Source organism: Felis catus, chromosome B2, assembly GCF_018350175.1.
Source record: "Felis catus isolate Fca126 chromosome B2, F.catus_Fca126_mat1.0, whole genome shotgun sequence".
Lineage (NCBI taxonomy): Eukaryota > Metazoa > Chordata > Mammalia > Carnivora > Felidae > Felis > Felis catus.
The window spans coordinates 131,827,426-131,848,638 of record NC_058372.1 but is presented as its reverse complement, the minus strand read 5'-3'; the positions used below and the strand labels follow the sequence as shown (position 1 = coordinate 131,848,638).

Genomic DNA, 21,213 nt, shown 5'->3' with positions numbered 1-21,213 from the left:
TAAATAAATAAATAAATAAATAAATAAATAAATAAATACCAAAAGCAACAAAGATTAGAAAGGACAAGAGAACACCACCAGAAAATCCAACTCTACAAGCAACATAATGGCAATAAATTCATATCTTTCAGTACTCACTCTAAACGTCAATGGAGTCAATGCTCCAATCAAAAGACATAGGGTAACAGAATGGATAAGAAAACAAGATCCTTCTATATGCTGTTTACCCACTTTAGACCTAAAAACACCTTCAGATTGAAAATAAGGAGATGGAGAGCCATCTATCATGCTAATGGTCAACAAAAGAAAGCCGGAGTAGCCATACGTATATCAGACAATCTAGACTTTAAAATAAAGACTGTATCAAGATATGCAGAAGGGCGTTATTTCATAATCAAGGGGTCTATCCACCAAGAAGACCTAACAATTGTAAACTATGCGCCAATTGTGGAAGCACCCAAATATATTAATTAATCACAAGCATAAAGAAACTCACTGATAGTAATACCATAATAGTAAGAGACTTCACCCCACTCACAGCAATGGACAGATCATCTAATCAAAAAATCAACAAGGAAACAATGGCTTTGAATGACACACTGGACTAGATGGACTTAACAGATATATTCAGAACATTTCATCCTAAAGAAGCAGAATATACATTCTTCTCCAGTGCACATGGAACGTTCTCCAGAATAGACCATATCCTGGGACACAAATCAGCCCTAAGTAAGTACAAAAAGATCGAGATCATACTGTGCATATTTTCAGACCACAACGCTATGAAACTCCAAGTCACCCACAAGAAATAATTTGGAAAGGTAGAAAATACTTGGAGACTGAAGAACATCCTACTAAAGAATGAATGGGCTAACCAAGAAGTTAAAGAGCAAATTAAAAAGTATATGGAAGTCAATGAAAACGATAACACCACAACCCCAAACATCTGGGAAACAGCAAAGGTGGTCATTAGAGAAAAGTATATAGCAATCCAGGCCTTCCTAAAGAAGGAAAAAACATCTCAGATGCACAACCTAACCTTATGCCTTAAGGAGCTGGAAAAAGAACAGCAAATAAAACTCAAAACCTGCAGAAGACAGGAAATAATAAAGATTAGAGAAGAAATTAATGCTATTGAAACAAAAACAAAAACAAAAAACAAACAAACAAACAAAAATAGTAGAACAGATCAATGAAACCAGAAGCTGGTTCTTTGAAAGAATTAATAAAATTGATAAACCACTAGCCAGTTTGATCAAGAAGAAAAAGGAAAGGACCCAAATAAATAAAATCAAGAATGAAAGAGGAGAGACCACAACCAACACAGCAGAAATAAAAACAATAATAAGAGAATATTATGAGCAATTATATGCCAATAAAATGACCAATCTGGAAGAAATGGACAAATTCCTCGAAACATATACCCTACCAAAACTGAAAGAGGAAGAAATAGAAAATTTGAACAGACTCATAACCAGTAAAGAAATCGAATTACTAATCAAAAATCTGCCATAAAACAAGAGCCTAGGGCCAGATGGCTTTCCAGGAGAATTCTACCAAACATTTAAGGAAGAGTTAACACCTATTCTCTTGAAGCTGTTCCAAAAAGTAGAAATGGAAGGAAAACTTCCAAGTTCTTTCTATGAAGCCAGCATTACCTTGATTCCAGAACCAGAGATCCCCCCTAAAAAGGAGAACTATAGACTAATTTCCCTGATGAACATGGATGCAAAAATCCTCAACAAGACATTAGCCAACTGGATCCAACAATACATTAAAAATATTATTCACCACGATCAAGCAGGATTTATACCTGGGATGCAGGGCTGGTTCAATATCCACAAAACAATTAACGTGATTCATCACATCAATAAAAGAAAGGACAAGAAACATATGATCCTTTCAATAGATGCAGAGAAAGCATCTGACAAAACACAGCATCCTTTCTTGATAAAAACCCTCAAGAAAGTAGGGATAGAAGGAGCACACCTTGAGATCACAAAAGCCACATATGAACGACCCAATGCTAATATCATCGTCAATGTGGAAAAACTGAGAGCTTTTCCCCCAAGGTCAGGAACAAGACAGGGATGTCCACTCTAGCCACTGTTATTCAGCATAATATTGGAAGTCTTAGCCTCTGCAATCAGACAACACAAAGAAATAAATGGCATATTTCACCCAAAGAGGTGAAAAATCTATACACTGAAAACTATAGAAGGCTTATGAAAGAAATTGAAGAAGACACACACACACACACACACACACACACACACACACACACACAAAGGAAAACGATTCCATGCTCCTGGATAGGAAGAACAAATATTGTTAAAATGTTCATATTACCTAAAGCAATCTGCATATTCAATGCAATCCCTATCAAAATAACACCAGCATTCTTCACAGAGCTAGAACAAATAATCCTAAAATTTGTATGGAACCAGAAGAGACCCTGAATAGCCAAAGCATCTTGAAAAAGAAAACCAAAGCAGGAGGCATCACAATCCCAGACTTCAACCTATATTACAAAGCTGTAACCATCAAGACAGTATGGTAATGGCACAAGAACAGACACTCAGATCAATGGAACAGAATAGAGAACTCAGAAATGGACCCACAAACGTATGGCCAACTAATCTTTGACAAAAATGGAAAGAATATCCAATGGAATAAAGACAGTTTCTCCAGAAATGGTGCTGGGGAAACTGGACCACGACACACAGAAGAATGAACCTGGACCATTTTCTTACACCAGACACAAAAATAAACTCAAAATGGATGAAAGACCTAAACATAAGACAGGAAGCCATCAAAATCCTCGAGGAGAAAGCAGGCAAAAACCTCTTTGATCTTGGCCACAGCAACTTCTTACTCAACACGTCTCTGGAGGCAAGGAAAACAAAAGCAAAAATGAACTACTGGGACCTTATCAAAATAAAAAGCTTTTGCACAGCAAAGGAAACAATCAACAAAACTAAAAGGCAACTGACAGAATGGGAGAAGATATTTGCAAATGACATATCAGATAAAGGGCTGGTATCCAAAATCTATAAAGAACTTAGCGAACTCAACACCCCAAAAACAAATAATCTAGTGAAGAGATGGACACAAGACATGAATAGACACTTCTCCAAAGAAGACAACCAGATGGCCAAATGACACATGAAAAAATGCTCAACACCACTCATCATCAGGGAAATACAAATCAAAACCACAATGAGATACCACCTCACACCTGTCAGAATGGCTAACATTAACAACTCAGGCAACAACAGATGTTGGCGAGGATGCAGAGAAAGAGGATCTCTTTTGCATTGTTGGTGGCAATGCAAGCTGGTGCAGCCACTCTGGAAAACAGTATGGAGGTTCCTCAAAAAATTAAAAATAGAACTACCCTACTAGGCATTTATCCACGGCATACAGGTGTGCTGTTTCGAAGGGACTCATGCACCCCCATGTTTATAGCAGCACTATCAACAATAGCCAAAGAATGGAAAGAGCCCAAATGTCCATCAATGGATAAATGGATAAAGAAGATGTGGTATATATACAGTGGAGTATTATTCGGCAATCAAAAAGAATGAAATCTTGCCATTTGCAACCACGTGGACGGAACTGAAGGGTATTATGCTAAGTGAAATTAGTCAGAGAAAGACAAAAATCATATGTCTTCACTTATATGAGGACTTTAAGAGACAAAATAGATGAACATAACGGAAGGAAAATAAAAATAATAAAAAAACAGGGAGGAGGATAAAACAGAAGAGATTCATAAATATGGAGAACAAACTGAGGGTTACTGGAGGGGTTGTGGGAGGGGGGATGGGCTAAATGGGGAAGGGGCATTAAGGAATCTGCTCCTGAAATCATTGGTGCACTATATGCTAACAAATTTGGATGTAAATTTTAAAAAATAAAACAAGTTAAAATAAAAGAAGGTAATTTTTTTAATCAAGTATTTGAAACAGACCCCTTTTAAAAATATTTATTTATTTTTGAGAGAGAGAAAGAGAGAGAGAGAGAGAGAGAGAGAGAATGAGTGGAGGAGAGGCAGAGAAGATGGGGGACAGAGGATTTCAAGAGGGTTCCATGCTAACAGTAGAGAGCCTGATGTGGGACTCAAACTCACAAACCATGAGATCATGACCTGAGCCAAAGTCAGATGCTTAACTGACTGAGCCACACAGGTATCCCTGAAACACACTCTTTTTTAAAAAAAATTTAAAATTCAAATCCAAGTTAGTTAAAATATAGTGTAATAATGATTTCAGGAGTAGAATTTAGTGATTCATCACTTACATGTAACACCCAGTGCTCATCCAACAAGTGCCCTCCTTAGTACCCATCACGCATTTCTCCCATCCCTCTACCCAACACCCCACCGGCAACCCTCAGTTTGTTCTCCATATTTAAGAGTCTCTTATGGTTCGTCTCCTCTCTGCTTTTATCTCATTTTTTCTTCCCCTCCCCTATGTTCATCTGTTTTGTGAAACAGACTCTTTTTGTTAATTAAAAAAATGTTTTTATTGTTTTTTGTTTATTTCTTTTTGAGAGAGGGACAGAGCACAAGTTGGGGAGGGGCAGAGAGAGAGAGAGAGGGAGACACAGAATCTGAAGCAGGCTCCAGACTCCAAGCTGTTAGCACAGAGCCTGATGTGGGGCTCAAACCACAAACTGTGAGACCATGACCTGAGTTGACGTTGGATGCTTAACCACCTGAGCCACCCAGGTACTGTGAAACAGATTCTTAACTAGAGAGAACAAACTGATGGCTACCAGAAGGGAGGTGGGTGGGTGTATGGGTGAAACAGGTGATAGGGATTAAAGAGTTCACTTGTGATGAGCACCGGGTGATGTATGGAAGTGTTGGATCACTATATTGTACACCTGAAACTAACAGGAGACTGTATGCTAACTAACTGAAATTTAAATAAAAATGTTTAAAAAATCCAGTGTTTGCATAGATAGATAAAGAGATAGAAACAGTGAACTGAACAGGTGGATAGATTGAAAAACTCCAGGGGCGCCTGGGTGGCTCAGTTGGTTGAGTTTCCACCTCTTGATTTTGCCTCAGGTCACAATCTTATGGTTCATGGGACTGAGCTGGCATAGGGCTCCAGGCAGACAGCACAGAGCCTGCTTGGGATTCTCTTTCCCCCCCTCTCTCTGCCCTTCCCCTACTCACACGTGCATGCTCTCTCCCTCTCTCTCTCAATATAAATAAATAATGAAAACATTAAAAATTTTTAAAAAGATGGGGCGCCTGGGTGGCGCAGTCGGTTAAGCGTCCGACTTCAGCCAGGTCACGATCTCGCGGTCCGTGAGTTCGAGCCCCGCGTCGGGCTCTGGGCTGATGGCTCGGAGCCTGGAGCCTGTTTCGATTCTGTGTCTCCCTCTCTCTCTGCCCCTCCCCCGTTCATGCTCTGTCTCTCTCGGTCCCAAAAATAAATAAACGTTGAAAAAAAAAAAAAAATTTTTAAAAAGAAAAAAACCTCCAGCGTATGCCTAATAGAAGACTCAGGCAGATAAATCGTTAAAATGGGGGTGGAGAGAAATATTAGAAGATTTGACTGCTGAAAAATGTTCAGAATTGATGGAAGACATGTCCTCAGATGGGAAAAAGTACATCAGGGAATAATAAAGGATAAATGGGAGGTCAGGGAAAGGAAATCTGCATCCAGATAATTCGACTGAAATTGTAGGTAACTGATGAAAGTGCAAATCTATCTACATTAAAAAATGACAAGTTACCTTAATATAAAAACAATCAAATTGACAGCAGTAACAGACACTGTAAAGCAATGAAGTGATATCTTTAGAGCTGAGGGAAAATAACTGTCAATCTTGGAATTAAGATCCAATTACACTCCTATTTAAAAGTGAAGCAGAAACACTTCTCTAAAATTAAATAAAAACATTTAAAATTATGAGTTTACCAGCATAGATTCCTACAAAAATATTTCCTGAAGGATTTATCTCAGGAAAACGGGAAATGAACCCAGATTGAAACTGGGGGCTACAAGTACTAATGGCAAACAAACAAGTCAATACATTTTGGTAGAATTCTGGAACGTATTTCCTACTAACACATAATGATAACAGTAGCTTTGTGTTTTTAAAAACTCTCAAAAATAAATGAGAGAACTAAAAAAGGGAATTCTGCTGGACACTGGTGTGCCTGTTTTTTCTTCAGGAATAATGCTGAGCAACTGTAGACTTTGTAGGAAAGTATTTGGAGATAAATGTATTTAAGAAAATACGGATTGCCTTAGTCAGCTTGGGCTGCTGTAACAGACTACCATAGACTGTGTGGCTTATAAACAATGGAAATTTATTCCTCAATAGTTCTGGAGGCCAGAAATCTAACATCAAGGTGCCAGCATGGTCAGGGTCTGAGAAGAGCTGTCCTCTGGCTCGCACTGTGTCCTCACTGTGTCCTCATTGTGTCGTCACATGGTGGAAAGAGCTAAAAGACACGAATCCCATTCATGAGAGCGTCACCCTCATGACCTCATTACCTCTCAAATGCCCCATATTCAACACCATCACATTTGGATTAGGGTTTCCATATACAAATTTCAGAGTACACAAACATTCAGTCCCTTGCAAGGATACATCAAGAAACAAACTTTAAAAGTCCCAAACTGAGAAGGAACAGAAAGAGTGGCCCTTACATTAGGGAACAACTCACTGTAAGCTGTGCCATCGGTAGACAAGAAACTGAGAATGCAGAATTATTTTCACGAAGATCAAATTGTTTTAACGAAGATCTGTCTGGAGACTAAAACATTTTAGAAGAATACCGTTTCAGAATGAGACAGGAATCTCAATCAACTGACAGGTCACTTATTTTTAACTAACATTTATTGAACACCTGTACTGTGACAAGCACTGTGCTAGATGATAGGGTCACAGACCCGTAAATATATATATATCTCTGCTCTTGAGTTTATTTTGGAATTCAAACAGGTAAACAGATTATCTCAATATAATGTGGTAGACGCAGAGATGGAAGTATTCACAGATGGCAAAGAGGGGGGCATTGTGCCTCATGTGAGGCAATTAGGAAAAACGTCCTGCGATAAATAGCATCTGAGCTGTTTTGAAAGGCAACGAGAAATTTTCCAGGTGGTAAAAGCAGAAAGGGCATCAGCAAGGAAAGAGAAGGACACAAGCAACCGAGTGGGTGCAGAGAACTAGGAGCTTTTCAGCACTGCATGAGCATGAATAAAAAGCAGTGGGGAAATTAGGTTGGAGAGAAACACTAGGTCAGCAGGCAGGCAGCTCCCCACCGAGGGCCTTGCTGATGAGCTTGGACTTTGTTTTCTAGATAGTGTTGACTTGGCCCATTGCACAGAGATGAACATTTTATTATTAGATATATATTACTTAGTGTTTACCCAGAATGGACCATCGGTTTAAAATAGGAAGCTTGAGGAAGAGTGAAGTTGCAATACAACCCAAAAGGGAGCACGGTGATAATAATTATGAAGATGTGATTTAAGATCATCCTTATCACATATGTAAGTTGCATTCTTTTAGTTAAAATTCTTATAATGAGACGTCTCTACTACAACAAAAAACAATCTTGTAGAAGATGATATACAGGGCAATTACATATAATCTGGGATTTCAGTTTTAAGGAAAGAATTATATCCATACTTACAATATGTGACTTGTGGATATATATGTGTAAATGCTGCTTTAACACCTCCCATCTTAATATTTAGACATCAAATGTAAAATTTAAGTAATAAACCTAAGTGATATTATGTTCACGTCAATTAAAATAACAGGGACTGGATTTATCCTTCCACCTCAGACAACCAAACACCTGAGCAAAACATCTGAAACTGATTTTCAGGACAGTCATCAAGTGTTGAGGGATGGTGATTCTGAAAACATGGGCAGCACATGAGGGGAGCCCTATCGTTGCCTTAGCTTATGATTGTGAGAGAAGTTTGGACTGCAGTGCAGAGAGAGGTAATCCAGGCATATCTCAGCAGATTCCTTGAGTAGAGGGGCAGATGAGAGTTTGGGGGAGACCAAGGCAGCTAGAGAACATTTCATCACAACAGAATGTACATCCTTTTCGAGAATATACATTATATTTATCCAAATAGACCATAATCTGAGACATAGGATGTCTCAGCAAATTTAAAATAATCCAAGTTATGGGGCACCTGGGTGGCTCGGTTGGTTCAGTGTCTGATTTCAGCTCAGGTCATGATTTCATGGTTCGTGACTTCAAGCCCCACATCAGGCTCCGTGCTAACAGTTCAGAGACTAGAGCCTGCTTCACATTCTGTGTCTCCCTCTCTCTCTGCCCCTTCCCTGCTCATGCTCTGTCTCTGTCTCTCTCTCTCAAAAATAAATAAAGAGTAAAAACATTTTAAATAATTCAAGTTATAAAAAGTATCTTCTCTGACCAATGGAGTTATACTAAAAATCACTAAGAAAAAATCTGAAAAATTCAAAGATATTTAGAATCTAAGCAAAACAATTATGATTAACCAATATGTTAAAGAAGAAATCAAAAAGGAAGTTAGGCAGTATTTGAGTTGAATGAAAATGAAAAAAAAAACATATTATGATTTACAGGATGCCACTAAAGCAATACATAAAGGAAATTTTATAGAAAAAATATCTGTATTAGGAAAGAATACAAGTCTCAAAACAATATATTCAGTTTCTACCTTAAACTAGAAAATTATAAAGTAAATCAAATGAGGAAGTTAAGATTAGATCAAATCAACAAAAACAAAAAACAGAAAAATTATAGAGAGACATCAATGAACCCAAAATCCAGTTTTTGAGATCATCAAAATTAATCAAACTCTAGTCAGACTGATCAGGAATATAAGAGAGAAGACACAAACAACCAATATCAGAAGCTAACGTGGGGTCATCACTACAGATTCTAGATATTAAAAGGATAACAAATGGGGTAACTGAGTGGTTCAGTCAGTTGAGCACCCAACTCTTGATTTTGGCTCAGGTCATGATCCCAGGGTTCTAGGATAGAGGCCTGCACTGGGCTCCATGCTGAGTGTGGAACCTGCTTAGGATCCTCTCTCTCTCTCTCTCTCTCTCTCTCTCTCTCTCTCTTTCTCTCTCCTCCCCCCCCCCCCACACACCCTGTCTCTAAAATAAAAAAAGATAATAAAGAAATATTACAAACAACTCTGCTTATATAGTCGATAACCTAGATGAAATGGATCAATTCCTTGAAGGATATAAACTAAGAATACTCACTAAAGAACAGATAGATTGGGTTGGACATACTGAATATCCATGTGTCTATTTTAAAAAGTGAATTTATCATTAAAAACTTGCCCAACGAAGAAAACTTCAGGCCCCAATGGTTTCACTGGTGAAGTCTACTACATATTCAAGGGAAAAATAATACCACTTCTACACCAACTGCTAGCAACAACACGGAAGAATATCAAAATAATTATAATGAGTGAAAGAAGTCATACAAAAAAGATACATAGTTTATGATTCCATTTATATAAAACTCTAGAAAATGAAAACTAATCCATAGTGACAGAACACAGAATAGTGGTTGCCTGGAGACTGTAGTCAGGAAGGGACAGAAGGTAGGGATCACCAATAAATCACAGAAGCCTTTTTGAATGGTAGACCTGTTCATTACCTTAATCATGTTGACATTTTCACATGTGTACATGCACTTCAGAACTTATCAAAACATATCCTTTAAATATCTGTGATTTACTACATATCAGATTTATATCAGTAAACCTACTTTTAAAAAGAAAGAAGAAAAAAAAACGAGACTGGGAGTAATAAGAGGCAAATTAAGGAAACTCCAAATAACATACTATGATAGCAATGTTATATGTTCCTAGAGTCATAATACACAGTAAAATTAAATCCACATTTTATGATATATTTGATTACTGAGTCATATGCAGTAAAACATATTTCGTCTACATTTCTGTCTTTCATGTATACCTATTCCTGGTAAATTAAATGCCCTCCATAATTTGGAAATGGGAAGAAGTCAAAACTATATAAATAATGATAGATAAATAATTGTATTGAATTGTATTTTACAATCCAATTTTCAATAGAACATGAATAAAATAACCTTTTAAAAGTTAAAAACACATTAATTACATACCTTGCAAAGATGACAAAATGGTTTTTAAAAATTCTTACATCGATTAAGATTATATAATACAGTAGAAAATGTATAAGAGTTGAAAACCTTCAAAGAAAACTTTAGCTGATACAAAGTCATTAGAGACTTTTGAGCAAAAAAAAAAAAAAAAAAAAAATCAGAACCCGATTTACACACACACAGTCCTATACGTGCTTTAATGATTTTATTTTCACTGTAGGGATTAAAACTTCAAGAAAATGAGGGTCTGGAATTTTGCCATTGTTTCCTTCGAGCACGCTGTTCAGTGTAAAGACATGATTTTATTCATAGTGGGAGGCAGTTTATTTGTGCGACGTGCAATCAGCATGCCTTCTGAAGTAGTGTCAGTAAGCATCCTGAAGGAATTAGAACATGAACGGAATTGCACAATCGACTTAATTCGCGTTGGGGCATTCTGAGCCAGCCGCGATCTTCAGAAGTATCCAATAGGTAAGGAAATAAACTGCAATCTTAAAAAAAAGTTAAATTAGGGGCGCCTGGGTGGTGCAGTCGGTTAAGCGTCCGACTTCAGCCAGGTCACGATCTCGCGGTCCGTGAGTTCGAGCCCCGCGTCGGGCTCTGGGCTGATGGCTCGGAGCCTGGAGCCTGTTTCCGATTCTGTGTCTCCCTCTCTCTCTGTCCCTCCCCTGTTCATGCTCTGTCTCTCTCTGTCCCCAAAATAAATAAACGTTGAAAAAAAAAATTAAAAAAAAAAAAAAAAGTTAAATTAAAAATAAAGCCAGGTTGTCGTGTTGACCTTTTATTCCCTTGGTTTCGTTCAAATTATTTAATTGGGCACTTAATTGTAAAAGTTCAACATTTATCTCTTTTTTTCAATACATTGTGCTTGAGTGAATATGAAGATCAGTAAGACTCGGTTTTATTCTCAAATAACTTAAAAGTAGTGAGAATAAATACGCACAGTAAGGGAACTGCAAAGGCAAAAGCGGAAAGAGCTCAAGAAAAGTTAAAAACTCAGTGCTTCATCAGCACAGAAGAGGGGATAGTGGCTTCCGAGTTAGCAAATCAATGATGGCTGCGAAGAAAAGCAGGTCTTAAGACATGCATAGAATTATAGGGTAGGGTGAAAGCAACTGTAAGCAGAGAAAAGAGAATGGGGAGAGGCACAGAGACCGAAAAGTGGGAAAATGTAAATAGTATGTTAGTATTTGGTTGGTAACAGAAAATAGGAGGGAGTTGAAGCTGGTTGTGGCCCTATCAACCAGCTTGCTTGCTCTCTCTCTCAATCTCTCTTTTACTTTCTCCCTTCTTCCTTCTTTCTTTCTTTCCTTTTTTTCTTTCCTTTTCTTTCTTTCTAGCTTTCTTTCTTTCTTTCTCTCTTTCTTTCTTTTTTTCTCTTTTTTTTTTTCAAAGCAGGAACAACCTACTGGTGGAATAGGGTGTTAAGATTACTAACAGTATTGCATATAAAGAAGATTGGAAATTAGACTGAAGGACAAGGAAATTAGAATGCTTTTTCAGTGGTTCCACCTGGAGTTATTAAAGGCCCAAACTAGAAAATGACAAGGAAGAAAATGAAGGCTAAGCCAGGCTAGAGAAGAAATTTGAAGGTAAAATCAAAAGAACGTAGAGACCACCTAGGCGCAATGGGCAAAGAGGAGGGAAAAGTCAAGTAGGACTGAACTGTGGAGTCAGAGTGTCAGCGAGGATAGTAACAAGATTCTTTAAAATGAGAGACATGGGGGGCGCCTGGGTGGCTCAGTCGGTTAAGCATCCGATTTCAGCTCAGGTCACGATCACGAGGTCCGTGAGTTCGAGCCCCGCGTCGGGCTCTGGGCTGATGGCTCAGAGCCTGGAGCCTGCTTCCGGTTCTGTGTCTCCCTCTCTCTCTGCCCCTCCCCCGTTCATGCTCTGTCTCTCTCTGTCTCAAAAATAAAAACGTTAAAAAAAATTTAAAAAAAATTAAAATGAAAGACATGGGAAATATGTACACTTGGGAGAAAACAAACAAAAAAAAACCATTACCTCCATTGTGGATATATTTAACTTCGAATAGTAGAGCACATCCAAGCAGATTTGTCCACTTGAACTTGAGCTCAATTACACAGTAAGTACCACTGATGCTAATTTAGTCGACTTTGATCAGGAATGACTGTTTTAGATGATCAAAGGAGAGATAAGAGAGGCAATGAGAGGAGAGGGAAGTAAGACCATTCCAGAATGACTTGATTTGGGGGGTAGAAGAAAGAAAACAAGACAGGTAGGCCGGAGACAAAGGAGGCCTCTAGGAGAGGGCAAGAAAGGTGAGATTCAGCTGTAGTGACACATGTTAGGCAGCTGAACCCTCTGGAGGACAGGAGGAACTGGGGGAGTAGAACAAGAAGTTTCTCACTCAAAAGCCCAAGTACGCAGGCCACTGGGATCTTAAGCTTCCCATGTGCCAGGATCTGACACCCTACCCTCCAGCCGCAAAGCTGGTATTTATAAAGCACAAACATAAAACATGGTGTGCAAATACATGAATCAGTGTCTACAATGACCTTAAGCAAAATCCACTGAAGAAACAACAGGACCCACAGGCTTGTACGTGCACAGGTTCCAACTGACTTTTTTTTAACTGCAACTCCAGCTGCTATCCTCATAACCTCATTCTCTGTCTATGGTGGAAACCAGTCCTAACTTCCTACTGGACTTTGACCCAAGGTGGCACAAACGTGAGGCTTTGTCTCTAATTTCCAATTCATTATAATAGTACGCAGAATGGGCCCTCTTGGGACTGCATGCGGGACAGACTTCACCTTTGACCTTGACCTTACCTGGTTAAACTCTCACTGTGTTTCTGACCCAGACTAACACAGGCACAAAAGTCCAGAGTTCTTCCTGCTTCCACTCCTTTTGCCTCTGATTCTACAAGGTTTGATGAGCCGTAGACACATTCTCACTAATTTATAACTACCCTGGGTACCTCTCCTTCCCTCAGATTCGGTAGGTAGCTCTTCTGCATACCCCAGTTTGCAGTTCTACTCGGAAACAAACACTGTAGGAAAGTCTGAAGATGTAGAGAACAGAGAAGCTCTGAGCTGACCCGGCCTCTGAGAGTCTCCATGGAGGCTGTGGATGGAAACCACAGAGCCTGGAGTGAATACTGAGAGGTGAAGAAATGAGGGCAGAAAGGGCACACTGGGTTTTTAAGAACTTCAACGGAAGTCATATATGTAAGTCTAATATTCATCGTATCAGACAGACGGAATAAAAATAATCACAAAATATTTGGACCATCACATTCATATTGCCACCAGCAAAAACAAAAAACAAACAAAATAACCATTCAAAATAAAAGTTGTTTACTTTAAACATGTGGCTTGTGTTAATTCAGCCATATGACTCAACAGAGTTATAGCCCCAGAACTTGTAATTAATCAGCCTGGACCTATTCCTGGAGGATTGTTAGTACAGCTTCAAAACACCTAGTTGGATACCTTTTATCACAACGTATGCATATGTTCTTTGTTGGGATGAAAGTGAGAAAGATTAGTAATATTTCTATCCAATCTTTCACATTCCACATATTATATCAAATTATACAAATCTGTCTTAGATACAGGTTTTAGTCATTTTATCTCACATTAAGTAGCATAATCAGTTTGTAAATTATTTAATCCCTTGAATTAAATAAACTGTGACCTGGAAATGTCAAGGAAATGTTAAAGTCCATTAAACTACTTTTAAATAATCACTTTTGATGGAGGCAATATTAGTTTGCTCATCTGAGAAGCACTGGCAACAACATTACTAGTTTCAAAGTACACATTTGATTATGTTTTTAGGTAACAATAAAGTACAAATTCTATAGGAGTTTATAAATTTAAATCTTTTTAAGGTAACTTCTACTTCCTTAGTAATGTTACTGAGTCAACTTTAGAGGGAACTATTTCTTCTCCAAAACTAAACTAAAAATTGGGTGTTTAAAAAAAAAAAAAGATTTCACTGTCAGAGATGATTCTTAAGCCATGTCAAATCTGAATAAATTATTTAAAAAGTGCTTAGATGAGGTTTATTTTAAAGGGAGAATTGATGGCAGACCCGACCAAGATGAACGTGATACTTCTATCCTCATGAAGCAGGACTTTGGGCTGAGATATTATATTTAAAGCTATGCAACGGACATTTATGTAGTGCCCTAACCTATGCCAAGTGTCACCCTGCATTCTGGGGATGACTGACAGGCCCCCTCCCCTCTGGCTCTCTGAAGTCTTTCTCTGGTTCTGACTTAGAGGGTTTTATGGCCAAGCTGCCACATCAGGTTTCCGGTTCAACTCAGTTAAATCATACACACATTTATTAAACACGCATTGTGCCAGGTCCTGAGAGAATGCAAAGATAGACCAGACAAGGCCTTTAGAAATGTGTCACTGAATTTTATTCATTTTTTTTCCCCTTGTCTTTTCAGACAGAGTGGTGTCATAGCTGGACATCACAACAAATATTACCATGGCAATAGAAGATCAGAAATTCGGGTTTTGTAGTCTTTGACTTCAATCACCTTATAGCTAAGCTCTGTACCCATCCACTCCCCCTTTAAAAACGTTCCTCACTACCATCAAGAGTTCCCCAAATTAGGCATCCTCCATCATCTCAGACCACCACTTATTTCTTGCTATGACTCTTAATCCAGCATAAAGTCCATGCAGACGATTGTTGAATTATTCCTCACAAAGCATCATTTTAATATAGAAAAATATCTATGTTTTCCCTCATAGTTTCAATCCCTTAATATAGTTTAAATCCCTTGGTCTGTCCCTCTCATTCTGCTGCATAGTCATTCTGGGTGCCTAATGTGCCAGTCCATTCATACACAGACTGTCTATACCAGCCATCCGGATGGCTTTCTGGGACCTAAACGTTCCTGTTGGCTGCACTGACCATCTCGCTAACCTGTGCCTTCTGATTTGGGCATTGGCTGTTAGAGGAGTGAGGACAGATCAGCTCTAGTTGGAAATGATCTTCCTCTCCTCTGCCTCGTAGAGCCCTCATTTTAGGAATCTCACGATGTCTCTAATCTAACCCCAAGCCAACATATGGCTCCTTCCCTGATTTCTAACAAGTACCTCCTGACCAGTGTGGCATCACCATATGCTTCTTAGTTACTTCTGTGTGAATCTTAAGGGCTTTTTTTGTGCTCCCCGATTACATAACCCTGGAGAGAAGATACCATGTTTCACAACTCCTTGTCCTCCCAGACGTACCGGTGACTTGGGCATGAGCAGTGCTCATTGAACAGTTCAGAAACGAACATAAAGAACAAGCTTCCCCCTAGGGAAGCATCTGTCACAGGAGCTGACCTTTCAAATTTGTTAATTGACTTTAGTTGTTGGGGTCCACAGAGGTCACCTGGGGAAATCCCAAAACTCAGTGTGAGCCCTGGGTTGTTTCCTCCTCTCCTGGTCTTTTTATTTCTGCCTTTCTCTGTGGAGCTGTGAGGACTGGACATGGGGCTAGAGGGAAGCTTTCTACTCTCTGGTGAGGAATTTCTTTCCTGATCTCTGAAGGTGGAGGAACATATGCATGTTTTCATTTAACCAGCTCTCCCTCGTGAACCTCTGGTAACCAAGAACCCACTTAATTTAATCCTCAGTAAGATATGTATCTTCTATTTTATGTTGCTTTCATAATACCCATCACAATTGGGCTTTTCTAATAGTCCCGTTTTCAAATTTTCACACAGGCTGATGTGGTGATCTTTTTTGAGAAGTCTACAAAATTTAGATAGGCACTTAAGGCACTAAGGATACATTAACTTGGGCATTATGAAATACATCTCATTCTGTTTTGGAAAGAGGTTTAATGATATTTCATCATCACTAAGAATCTACAAGGTGGCATAATTTTTGTTAGTTTAAGAGGTTGTCTGTTCACTTGACTTGGTTTGTGCTGTTGGAAGTGAAACAAAATTTTGTTGACCGTAAACACTCAATTATTTCCCTTTCTCATACTGTCCATTAAAGTTCCAAAGAATTTAGTGTTAAAAAGTATAAGCTTGAACATTTCTAATAACTATGAATACTTAAAATTCATGCTTCCTTTTCTCTCTTTTAAGTTATCCATGACCTACCAAAGGCTTATATTTAGTACTTCCAAGAAAATCAAATTTTTGACTTGGTGTCACTACATATCTTTCTCATAGCATCTAGCAATGAAAGCGTCTTCACCATGCCAGTTGGTTTTCAAATTGGTTAGATTGGTTCATAATTTCTATTTATCATTAGCTACTTGATAAGGAGAGCTGCAACTTGTGACATTTGCTACGGCAACGATTTTTCCTGAAGATGGAATTTTAAAAAGATAACTTCTTTTTTTTTTTTTAACATTTATTGTTGAGAGACAGAAACAGACAGAGCATGAGCAGGGGAGGGGCAGAAAGAGAGGGAGACACAGAATCCTAAGCAGGCTCCAGACTCTGAGCTGTCAGCACAGAGCCCAACGCGGGGCTTGAACCCACGAACCGTGAGATCATGACCTGAGCCCAAGTCAGACGCTCAGCCGACTGAGCCACCCAGGCGCCCCTAAAAAGACAACTTCTATTAGAAACCATAAATTAAATCAAAGTTTGAAATGCTTAACTCTAACAAAATCCCTCAGTCATTACGGAGACACTGGAGTTTTTAAAAAATCTGATGAAGTCATGTAAGTTTGTTGCTGGAGGGAAAAATAAAGCAGAGAAGGAAGGACAGAGTGCATTGGGAGCAATTTTAATTAGATGGTTCTTCATTTAAATAAGAAAAACACTGAATGTCAGAATAGAAAAATGACAAGTCCAATGTCACAAAAAAAATTAGTGTCAGAATGAACCATGTAACAGAGATGCCATTCTTCCTGATACAGGGAAACAGAGCAAATGATAATAAGTTCACCTAATGTCAAGACTGACAATTCAGCTCTCTGGCATAACTTGTATTAATGACTCAAAGTCACATTTACTTCTGAATTTGGTCAGAGCTGGACATAGATGCCTCTGCTTTCTCAGTTGTAACATCTCATTTTTTGCACTTTGCCAACAGCAGATCGGATTAGAAAGGGAGGGAGAACCAGGCTTTAATCCAACCCAGAAGGGATGGAAATCAAGCTAGGTCCCTAACCTATGAGCTCATTTAATCAGCAAGTGGCAATGCTCAGTACTAGCCAGCATGCTAGGCAAAAGCCAGACGTGTCCCCATTATGACACATAATTTTAGGGAATAAAAGAGGTAGGCTGGCGATTGGTATTTTCAAGGCTCTGCAGACCTTTTCTCTCATTTCCAGATCTAGCACCACAGTAGAGTTGGTTGCAACTACTGGCTGTGTAACTGCAAGGTGTGGTAAAATAATATGTAAAACTTAGTATAAATGCCCCCAGCACATTTCAAACGACAATTACACTGGAGCCTTGACAGACTTCGATCTCTAGGCCCCATGCTGGGTGGTACCTTATCTTTTAATGACGACTAAGCCTGGTAGCTATGATTGGATTTTCAGTTAAACTTAGAGGGCCGACTTGATTTATAACAAACTTCACATTCTGTCACATAATGCTACAGTAAAATCTAATGGTTTGATGTTTAATCCTCAATAGATAGTTTCTGGCAAAGCCTAGATTTTGTGTACCTATTTGCCTTTGCTCTTCTATTTTCACAAATATACATGTTCAGTTTTATTGACATAATTCAACTCAGATGTTTTCTGGAAAAAAATTAACATGTTAGAAATAACATTATCATCTCAAAAAGAAATGGGAAGTGCTGGGGAGGAGAGAGTTAGCATCTTATCAGTAAGCACCTTCTCTCTCTCATGTGACACACCCATCATAGGACCAGGCCCTGTACTGTGTTTTATGGTATCTCGTTTGATCATTTTATTTTTTTCCTTAACAATCTCATCTCTCCCAGGATATAAATAAACTCTTTCAAGTCAAAGATTTCCCCCAAACTCCTTAAGAGTTATAAGCCTTCAACGTGCATTAATTATAACCATCATTGACTAGGGTTTTTTTTTTAATATATTCAATAATTCTTTTGCAACCATTTCATAACCTCTTACTTAATCACTGTCATTCATTCATTAAATAAGCATTTTTGAGTGTCTGCTACTTATGATCCAGGAATCACTTTAGGTACTAAGGAGTCAACAGCGTATCACATAGAAAAAGAAAAAGCTCTACCGTCATGGAACTTACATTCTATCCTGAAGACATATAAATAAACATAATTTTTAAAAAGTAAAATATGTAGTATTTAAATGAACAAAAATTTTAAGAAAAATAAAGCAGGAAAGGAAAATATGGAGGGCTTTGTTTGTTTGTTTGTTTGTTTGTTTTGCTTGTTTTGGTTTTTGGTCTTAGCAGAAAAATGGGTGTTGTGATTTTAAAACAGTTGGCCAAAGAAGCTGACACGAGAAAATGACATTTAGGTACACACTTAAAGGAGATGAGGGAGAAAACCATACAAAAATCTGGGGGAAGCGCTTTCAAGCAGCAGAAATAGCAAGTGCAAAGGCCCCGAGGTAGGAACAGCACAGGGGTATTCCAGGGAGTGGAGAGGAGACTAGTATGTGAACAAGGAGGTGGTAAAGTTAGAAATGCAATAAGAGCCTGATCTTATACGACCTCATAGGCCTTGTACCTTTAGTAAATGTTGAAATGACCTGACCTACATTGGTATTTAGCAGGAGAGCGATCTTGTTAAAATCACTTGTGTATGTAATATAGTACCTGAAATTTAAGTTAATAAAATGAATGGGTTATCTGCCAGGTAGTTGGAAGCCTGCTTACGAGCAAAGACAGAACTGGGGACTAGGGAATCAGGAACATGGGAATGAGTGCGGAAGAGGAGTTATATTAGTAACGTGACCTACATATTGATATAGTTTTAACTTTTTAAAACCATTTTACATCTGGTGGCATCTGATTAAAGGCCTTTACTTGTCCTACTGAGGCAGATACAAAATAGGGAATCACCATTAAGCATTAAGGTCAAAGTTCTCTTTCTGTCTCTCTATCTCTGTCTCTGTCTGTCATCACTGGGGCCAGACATGACCATAACTGGACAGCCTTTGAGCTATGCCTCTTCCTTAAGGCAGCTGCAACCCTTCTAAGAGCCAGGGTGGCCTATGAAGGAAGTGAGGGGGGGCGGGTAGAGAGGGGGGTTCACGGATGGAAACCGGAAGTGCAGCTGGGCAGCTGGGTCAGGGAAACCAGGGGCTCTGGGAAGGGGACGGACCAAGACAGGCATGGGGTTCCCAGCGAGGATAGAGAAGCAGCGAGCAGGCCAGCCCCACTCCCGCCCTGGCAGAGCCTGCTGCAGGGAAGCAGCCCGGGGAGGAGGGGTCAGGCCAAGAGGTTAGGCCAGGGGTGGGATGGGCAGGCAAAGGTCCCTTACTCTTTAGATTTATCCGATCCGTGCGCCGAATTGATACGATGCACTTCTCTCTTTTTGGCTTGTTTGGAGGCCATGGCAGAGGCGGACTCAGGCCCCAGGACCCTGCGCGGACTGAGCTCGGAGCCAGCTGCCGGCCTCGGCCCGGCCCGGCTCCGCGTCTGCTGTTGCCAGGAGACGGCGGCCAAGCGTCTGCTGCCGGGAGGGGGCAGATCCCCGGCTCCTCCACAGCGACTCTGCGGCCGCGGGTGGGGCCGCTGACGCGGTGAGTTCAGGTCTCCAAATCCAGGTGGGAACCTAGCAGTTGGGTGTCCGGGGAGGAACTCGGAGGGACTGGATTTGACGCTAGGATTGATGGGCAGCTCTGAAAAATTGCAGCCGTATCAGGTCCGCTCTACCTGGCTGTACTCTTCAGAGCCATACACACTATTTATTCTCTCGGATTTTCAGTTGTTTGAAGATGGATTATTATGCGATGTCGCCTCTCTCCAGGTCTTCTCCCCGCTGAACAAGTTCTTTCAATTATAACTAAGGAGACATTATGGACGAACTGAATTTGCTAATGGCTTGAAAGGGGCGGGGCCAGAAATGAATACAGGGCAGTGCGGGGGGGGGAGATCCCTGCAGGGAAGGCAAGATCAGGGCACCCAAGTCGCTCAAGTTTAGCTAATAATGAATGAAGTCTGTGACGAAAAAGTCCAGTGTCCCTGTTGTTCGTGTGAAAGAAAACATTCAAGTCATAGAATCCAGTGGCCCTTGATACACTCACTTGAGAAGGCGCTGGAGACAGAAGAAACAGATCCAAGAAAACCAAGACCTATTAAGACTCAAGCCTAATGCTCAGCCAGTCCCTGGCGGTATTTATTAGTCATCCTGCCTTGGCAAGTTCTTCCTTGTGAGCCTCAATTTACTCATTTGCAATCAGGAGATGCTAACATCTAACTCACAATTCTGTCTTGAAAATAAGTATGTGTGTAAAATGTTTAGCACACCATGAAAGCACAGCATATAGGAGCCCCTGTTCCAGAGATGACAGCCCAAATGTCATCAAAGAGTGGGCAGATAATGTGAATAAATGAAGTTGGAAAATGCTTAGACTGGAAACACTTGAAAACTTATTTTAACGAAGCAAAATATTGTGCAGGCCCGATGCAATTTCACCATAGAGAAATTTGATCGTGCACAGACCTGAGGTTTAGAACCCCGATCACTCTTTGGGCTCTCTCATGAGCCTAGAAATAATTAACTATTTTTAAATTTTTGTTTAGTGTTTATTTATTTTGAGAGAGAGAGAGAGAGAAAGAGAGAGAGACAGAGTGCGAGTAGGGGAGGGGCAGAGAGAGAGAGGGAGACACAGAATCCGAAGCAGTCTCCAGGCTCTGAGCTGTCAGCATAGAGTCCGAAGCGGGGCTCGAACCCAGGAACCGTGAGATCATGACCTGAGCCGAAGTCAGAGGCTCAACCAACTGAACCACCCAGGCACCCCATAATTAACTATTTTTAAATAATCCCCTCTGCTCTTGGGACTAGGCAATGCTCAGAAGCCCAGCTCTGCAGGGGAAAACCAGCTTCCTCTAAAGCAAATCGTTCGACTCTCCTGACAAATGAATGCCCAGCCCTGTCTACTCAGCATAGCCTTTATGCTTTATTGTTATTGGGGGTTGCACATATAAC

General features: G+C 39.7%; 1 protein-coding gene across 8 annotated transcripts in view; it reads right to left on the bottom strand.

Moving 5' to 3' along the window:
- ADGB (androglobin) overlaps positions 1-19,667 on the bottom strand; it is a 162,343-nt gene extending 142,676 nt beyond the window's left edge. For 7 of the 8 annotated variants that reach the window (XM_045058174.1, XM_006932082.4, XM_045058180.1 and 4 more), the window contains exon 1: positions 19,543-19,667. In XM_045058174.1, coding sequence (XP_044914109.1) covers positions 19,543-19,616 — 74 coding nt within the window. In that variant the 5' untranslated portion in view covers positions 19,617-19,667. Of the gene's footprint in view, positions 1-9,258; positions 10,124-19,542 lie in introns of those variants that run through there. The other variant, XM_045058175.1, reaches the window with a different exon arrangement.
- Positions 19,668-21,213: the final 1,546 nt, after the last annotated feature.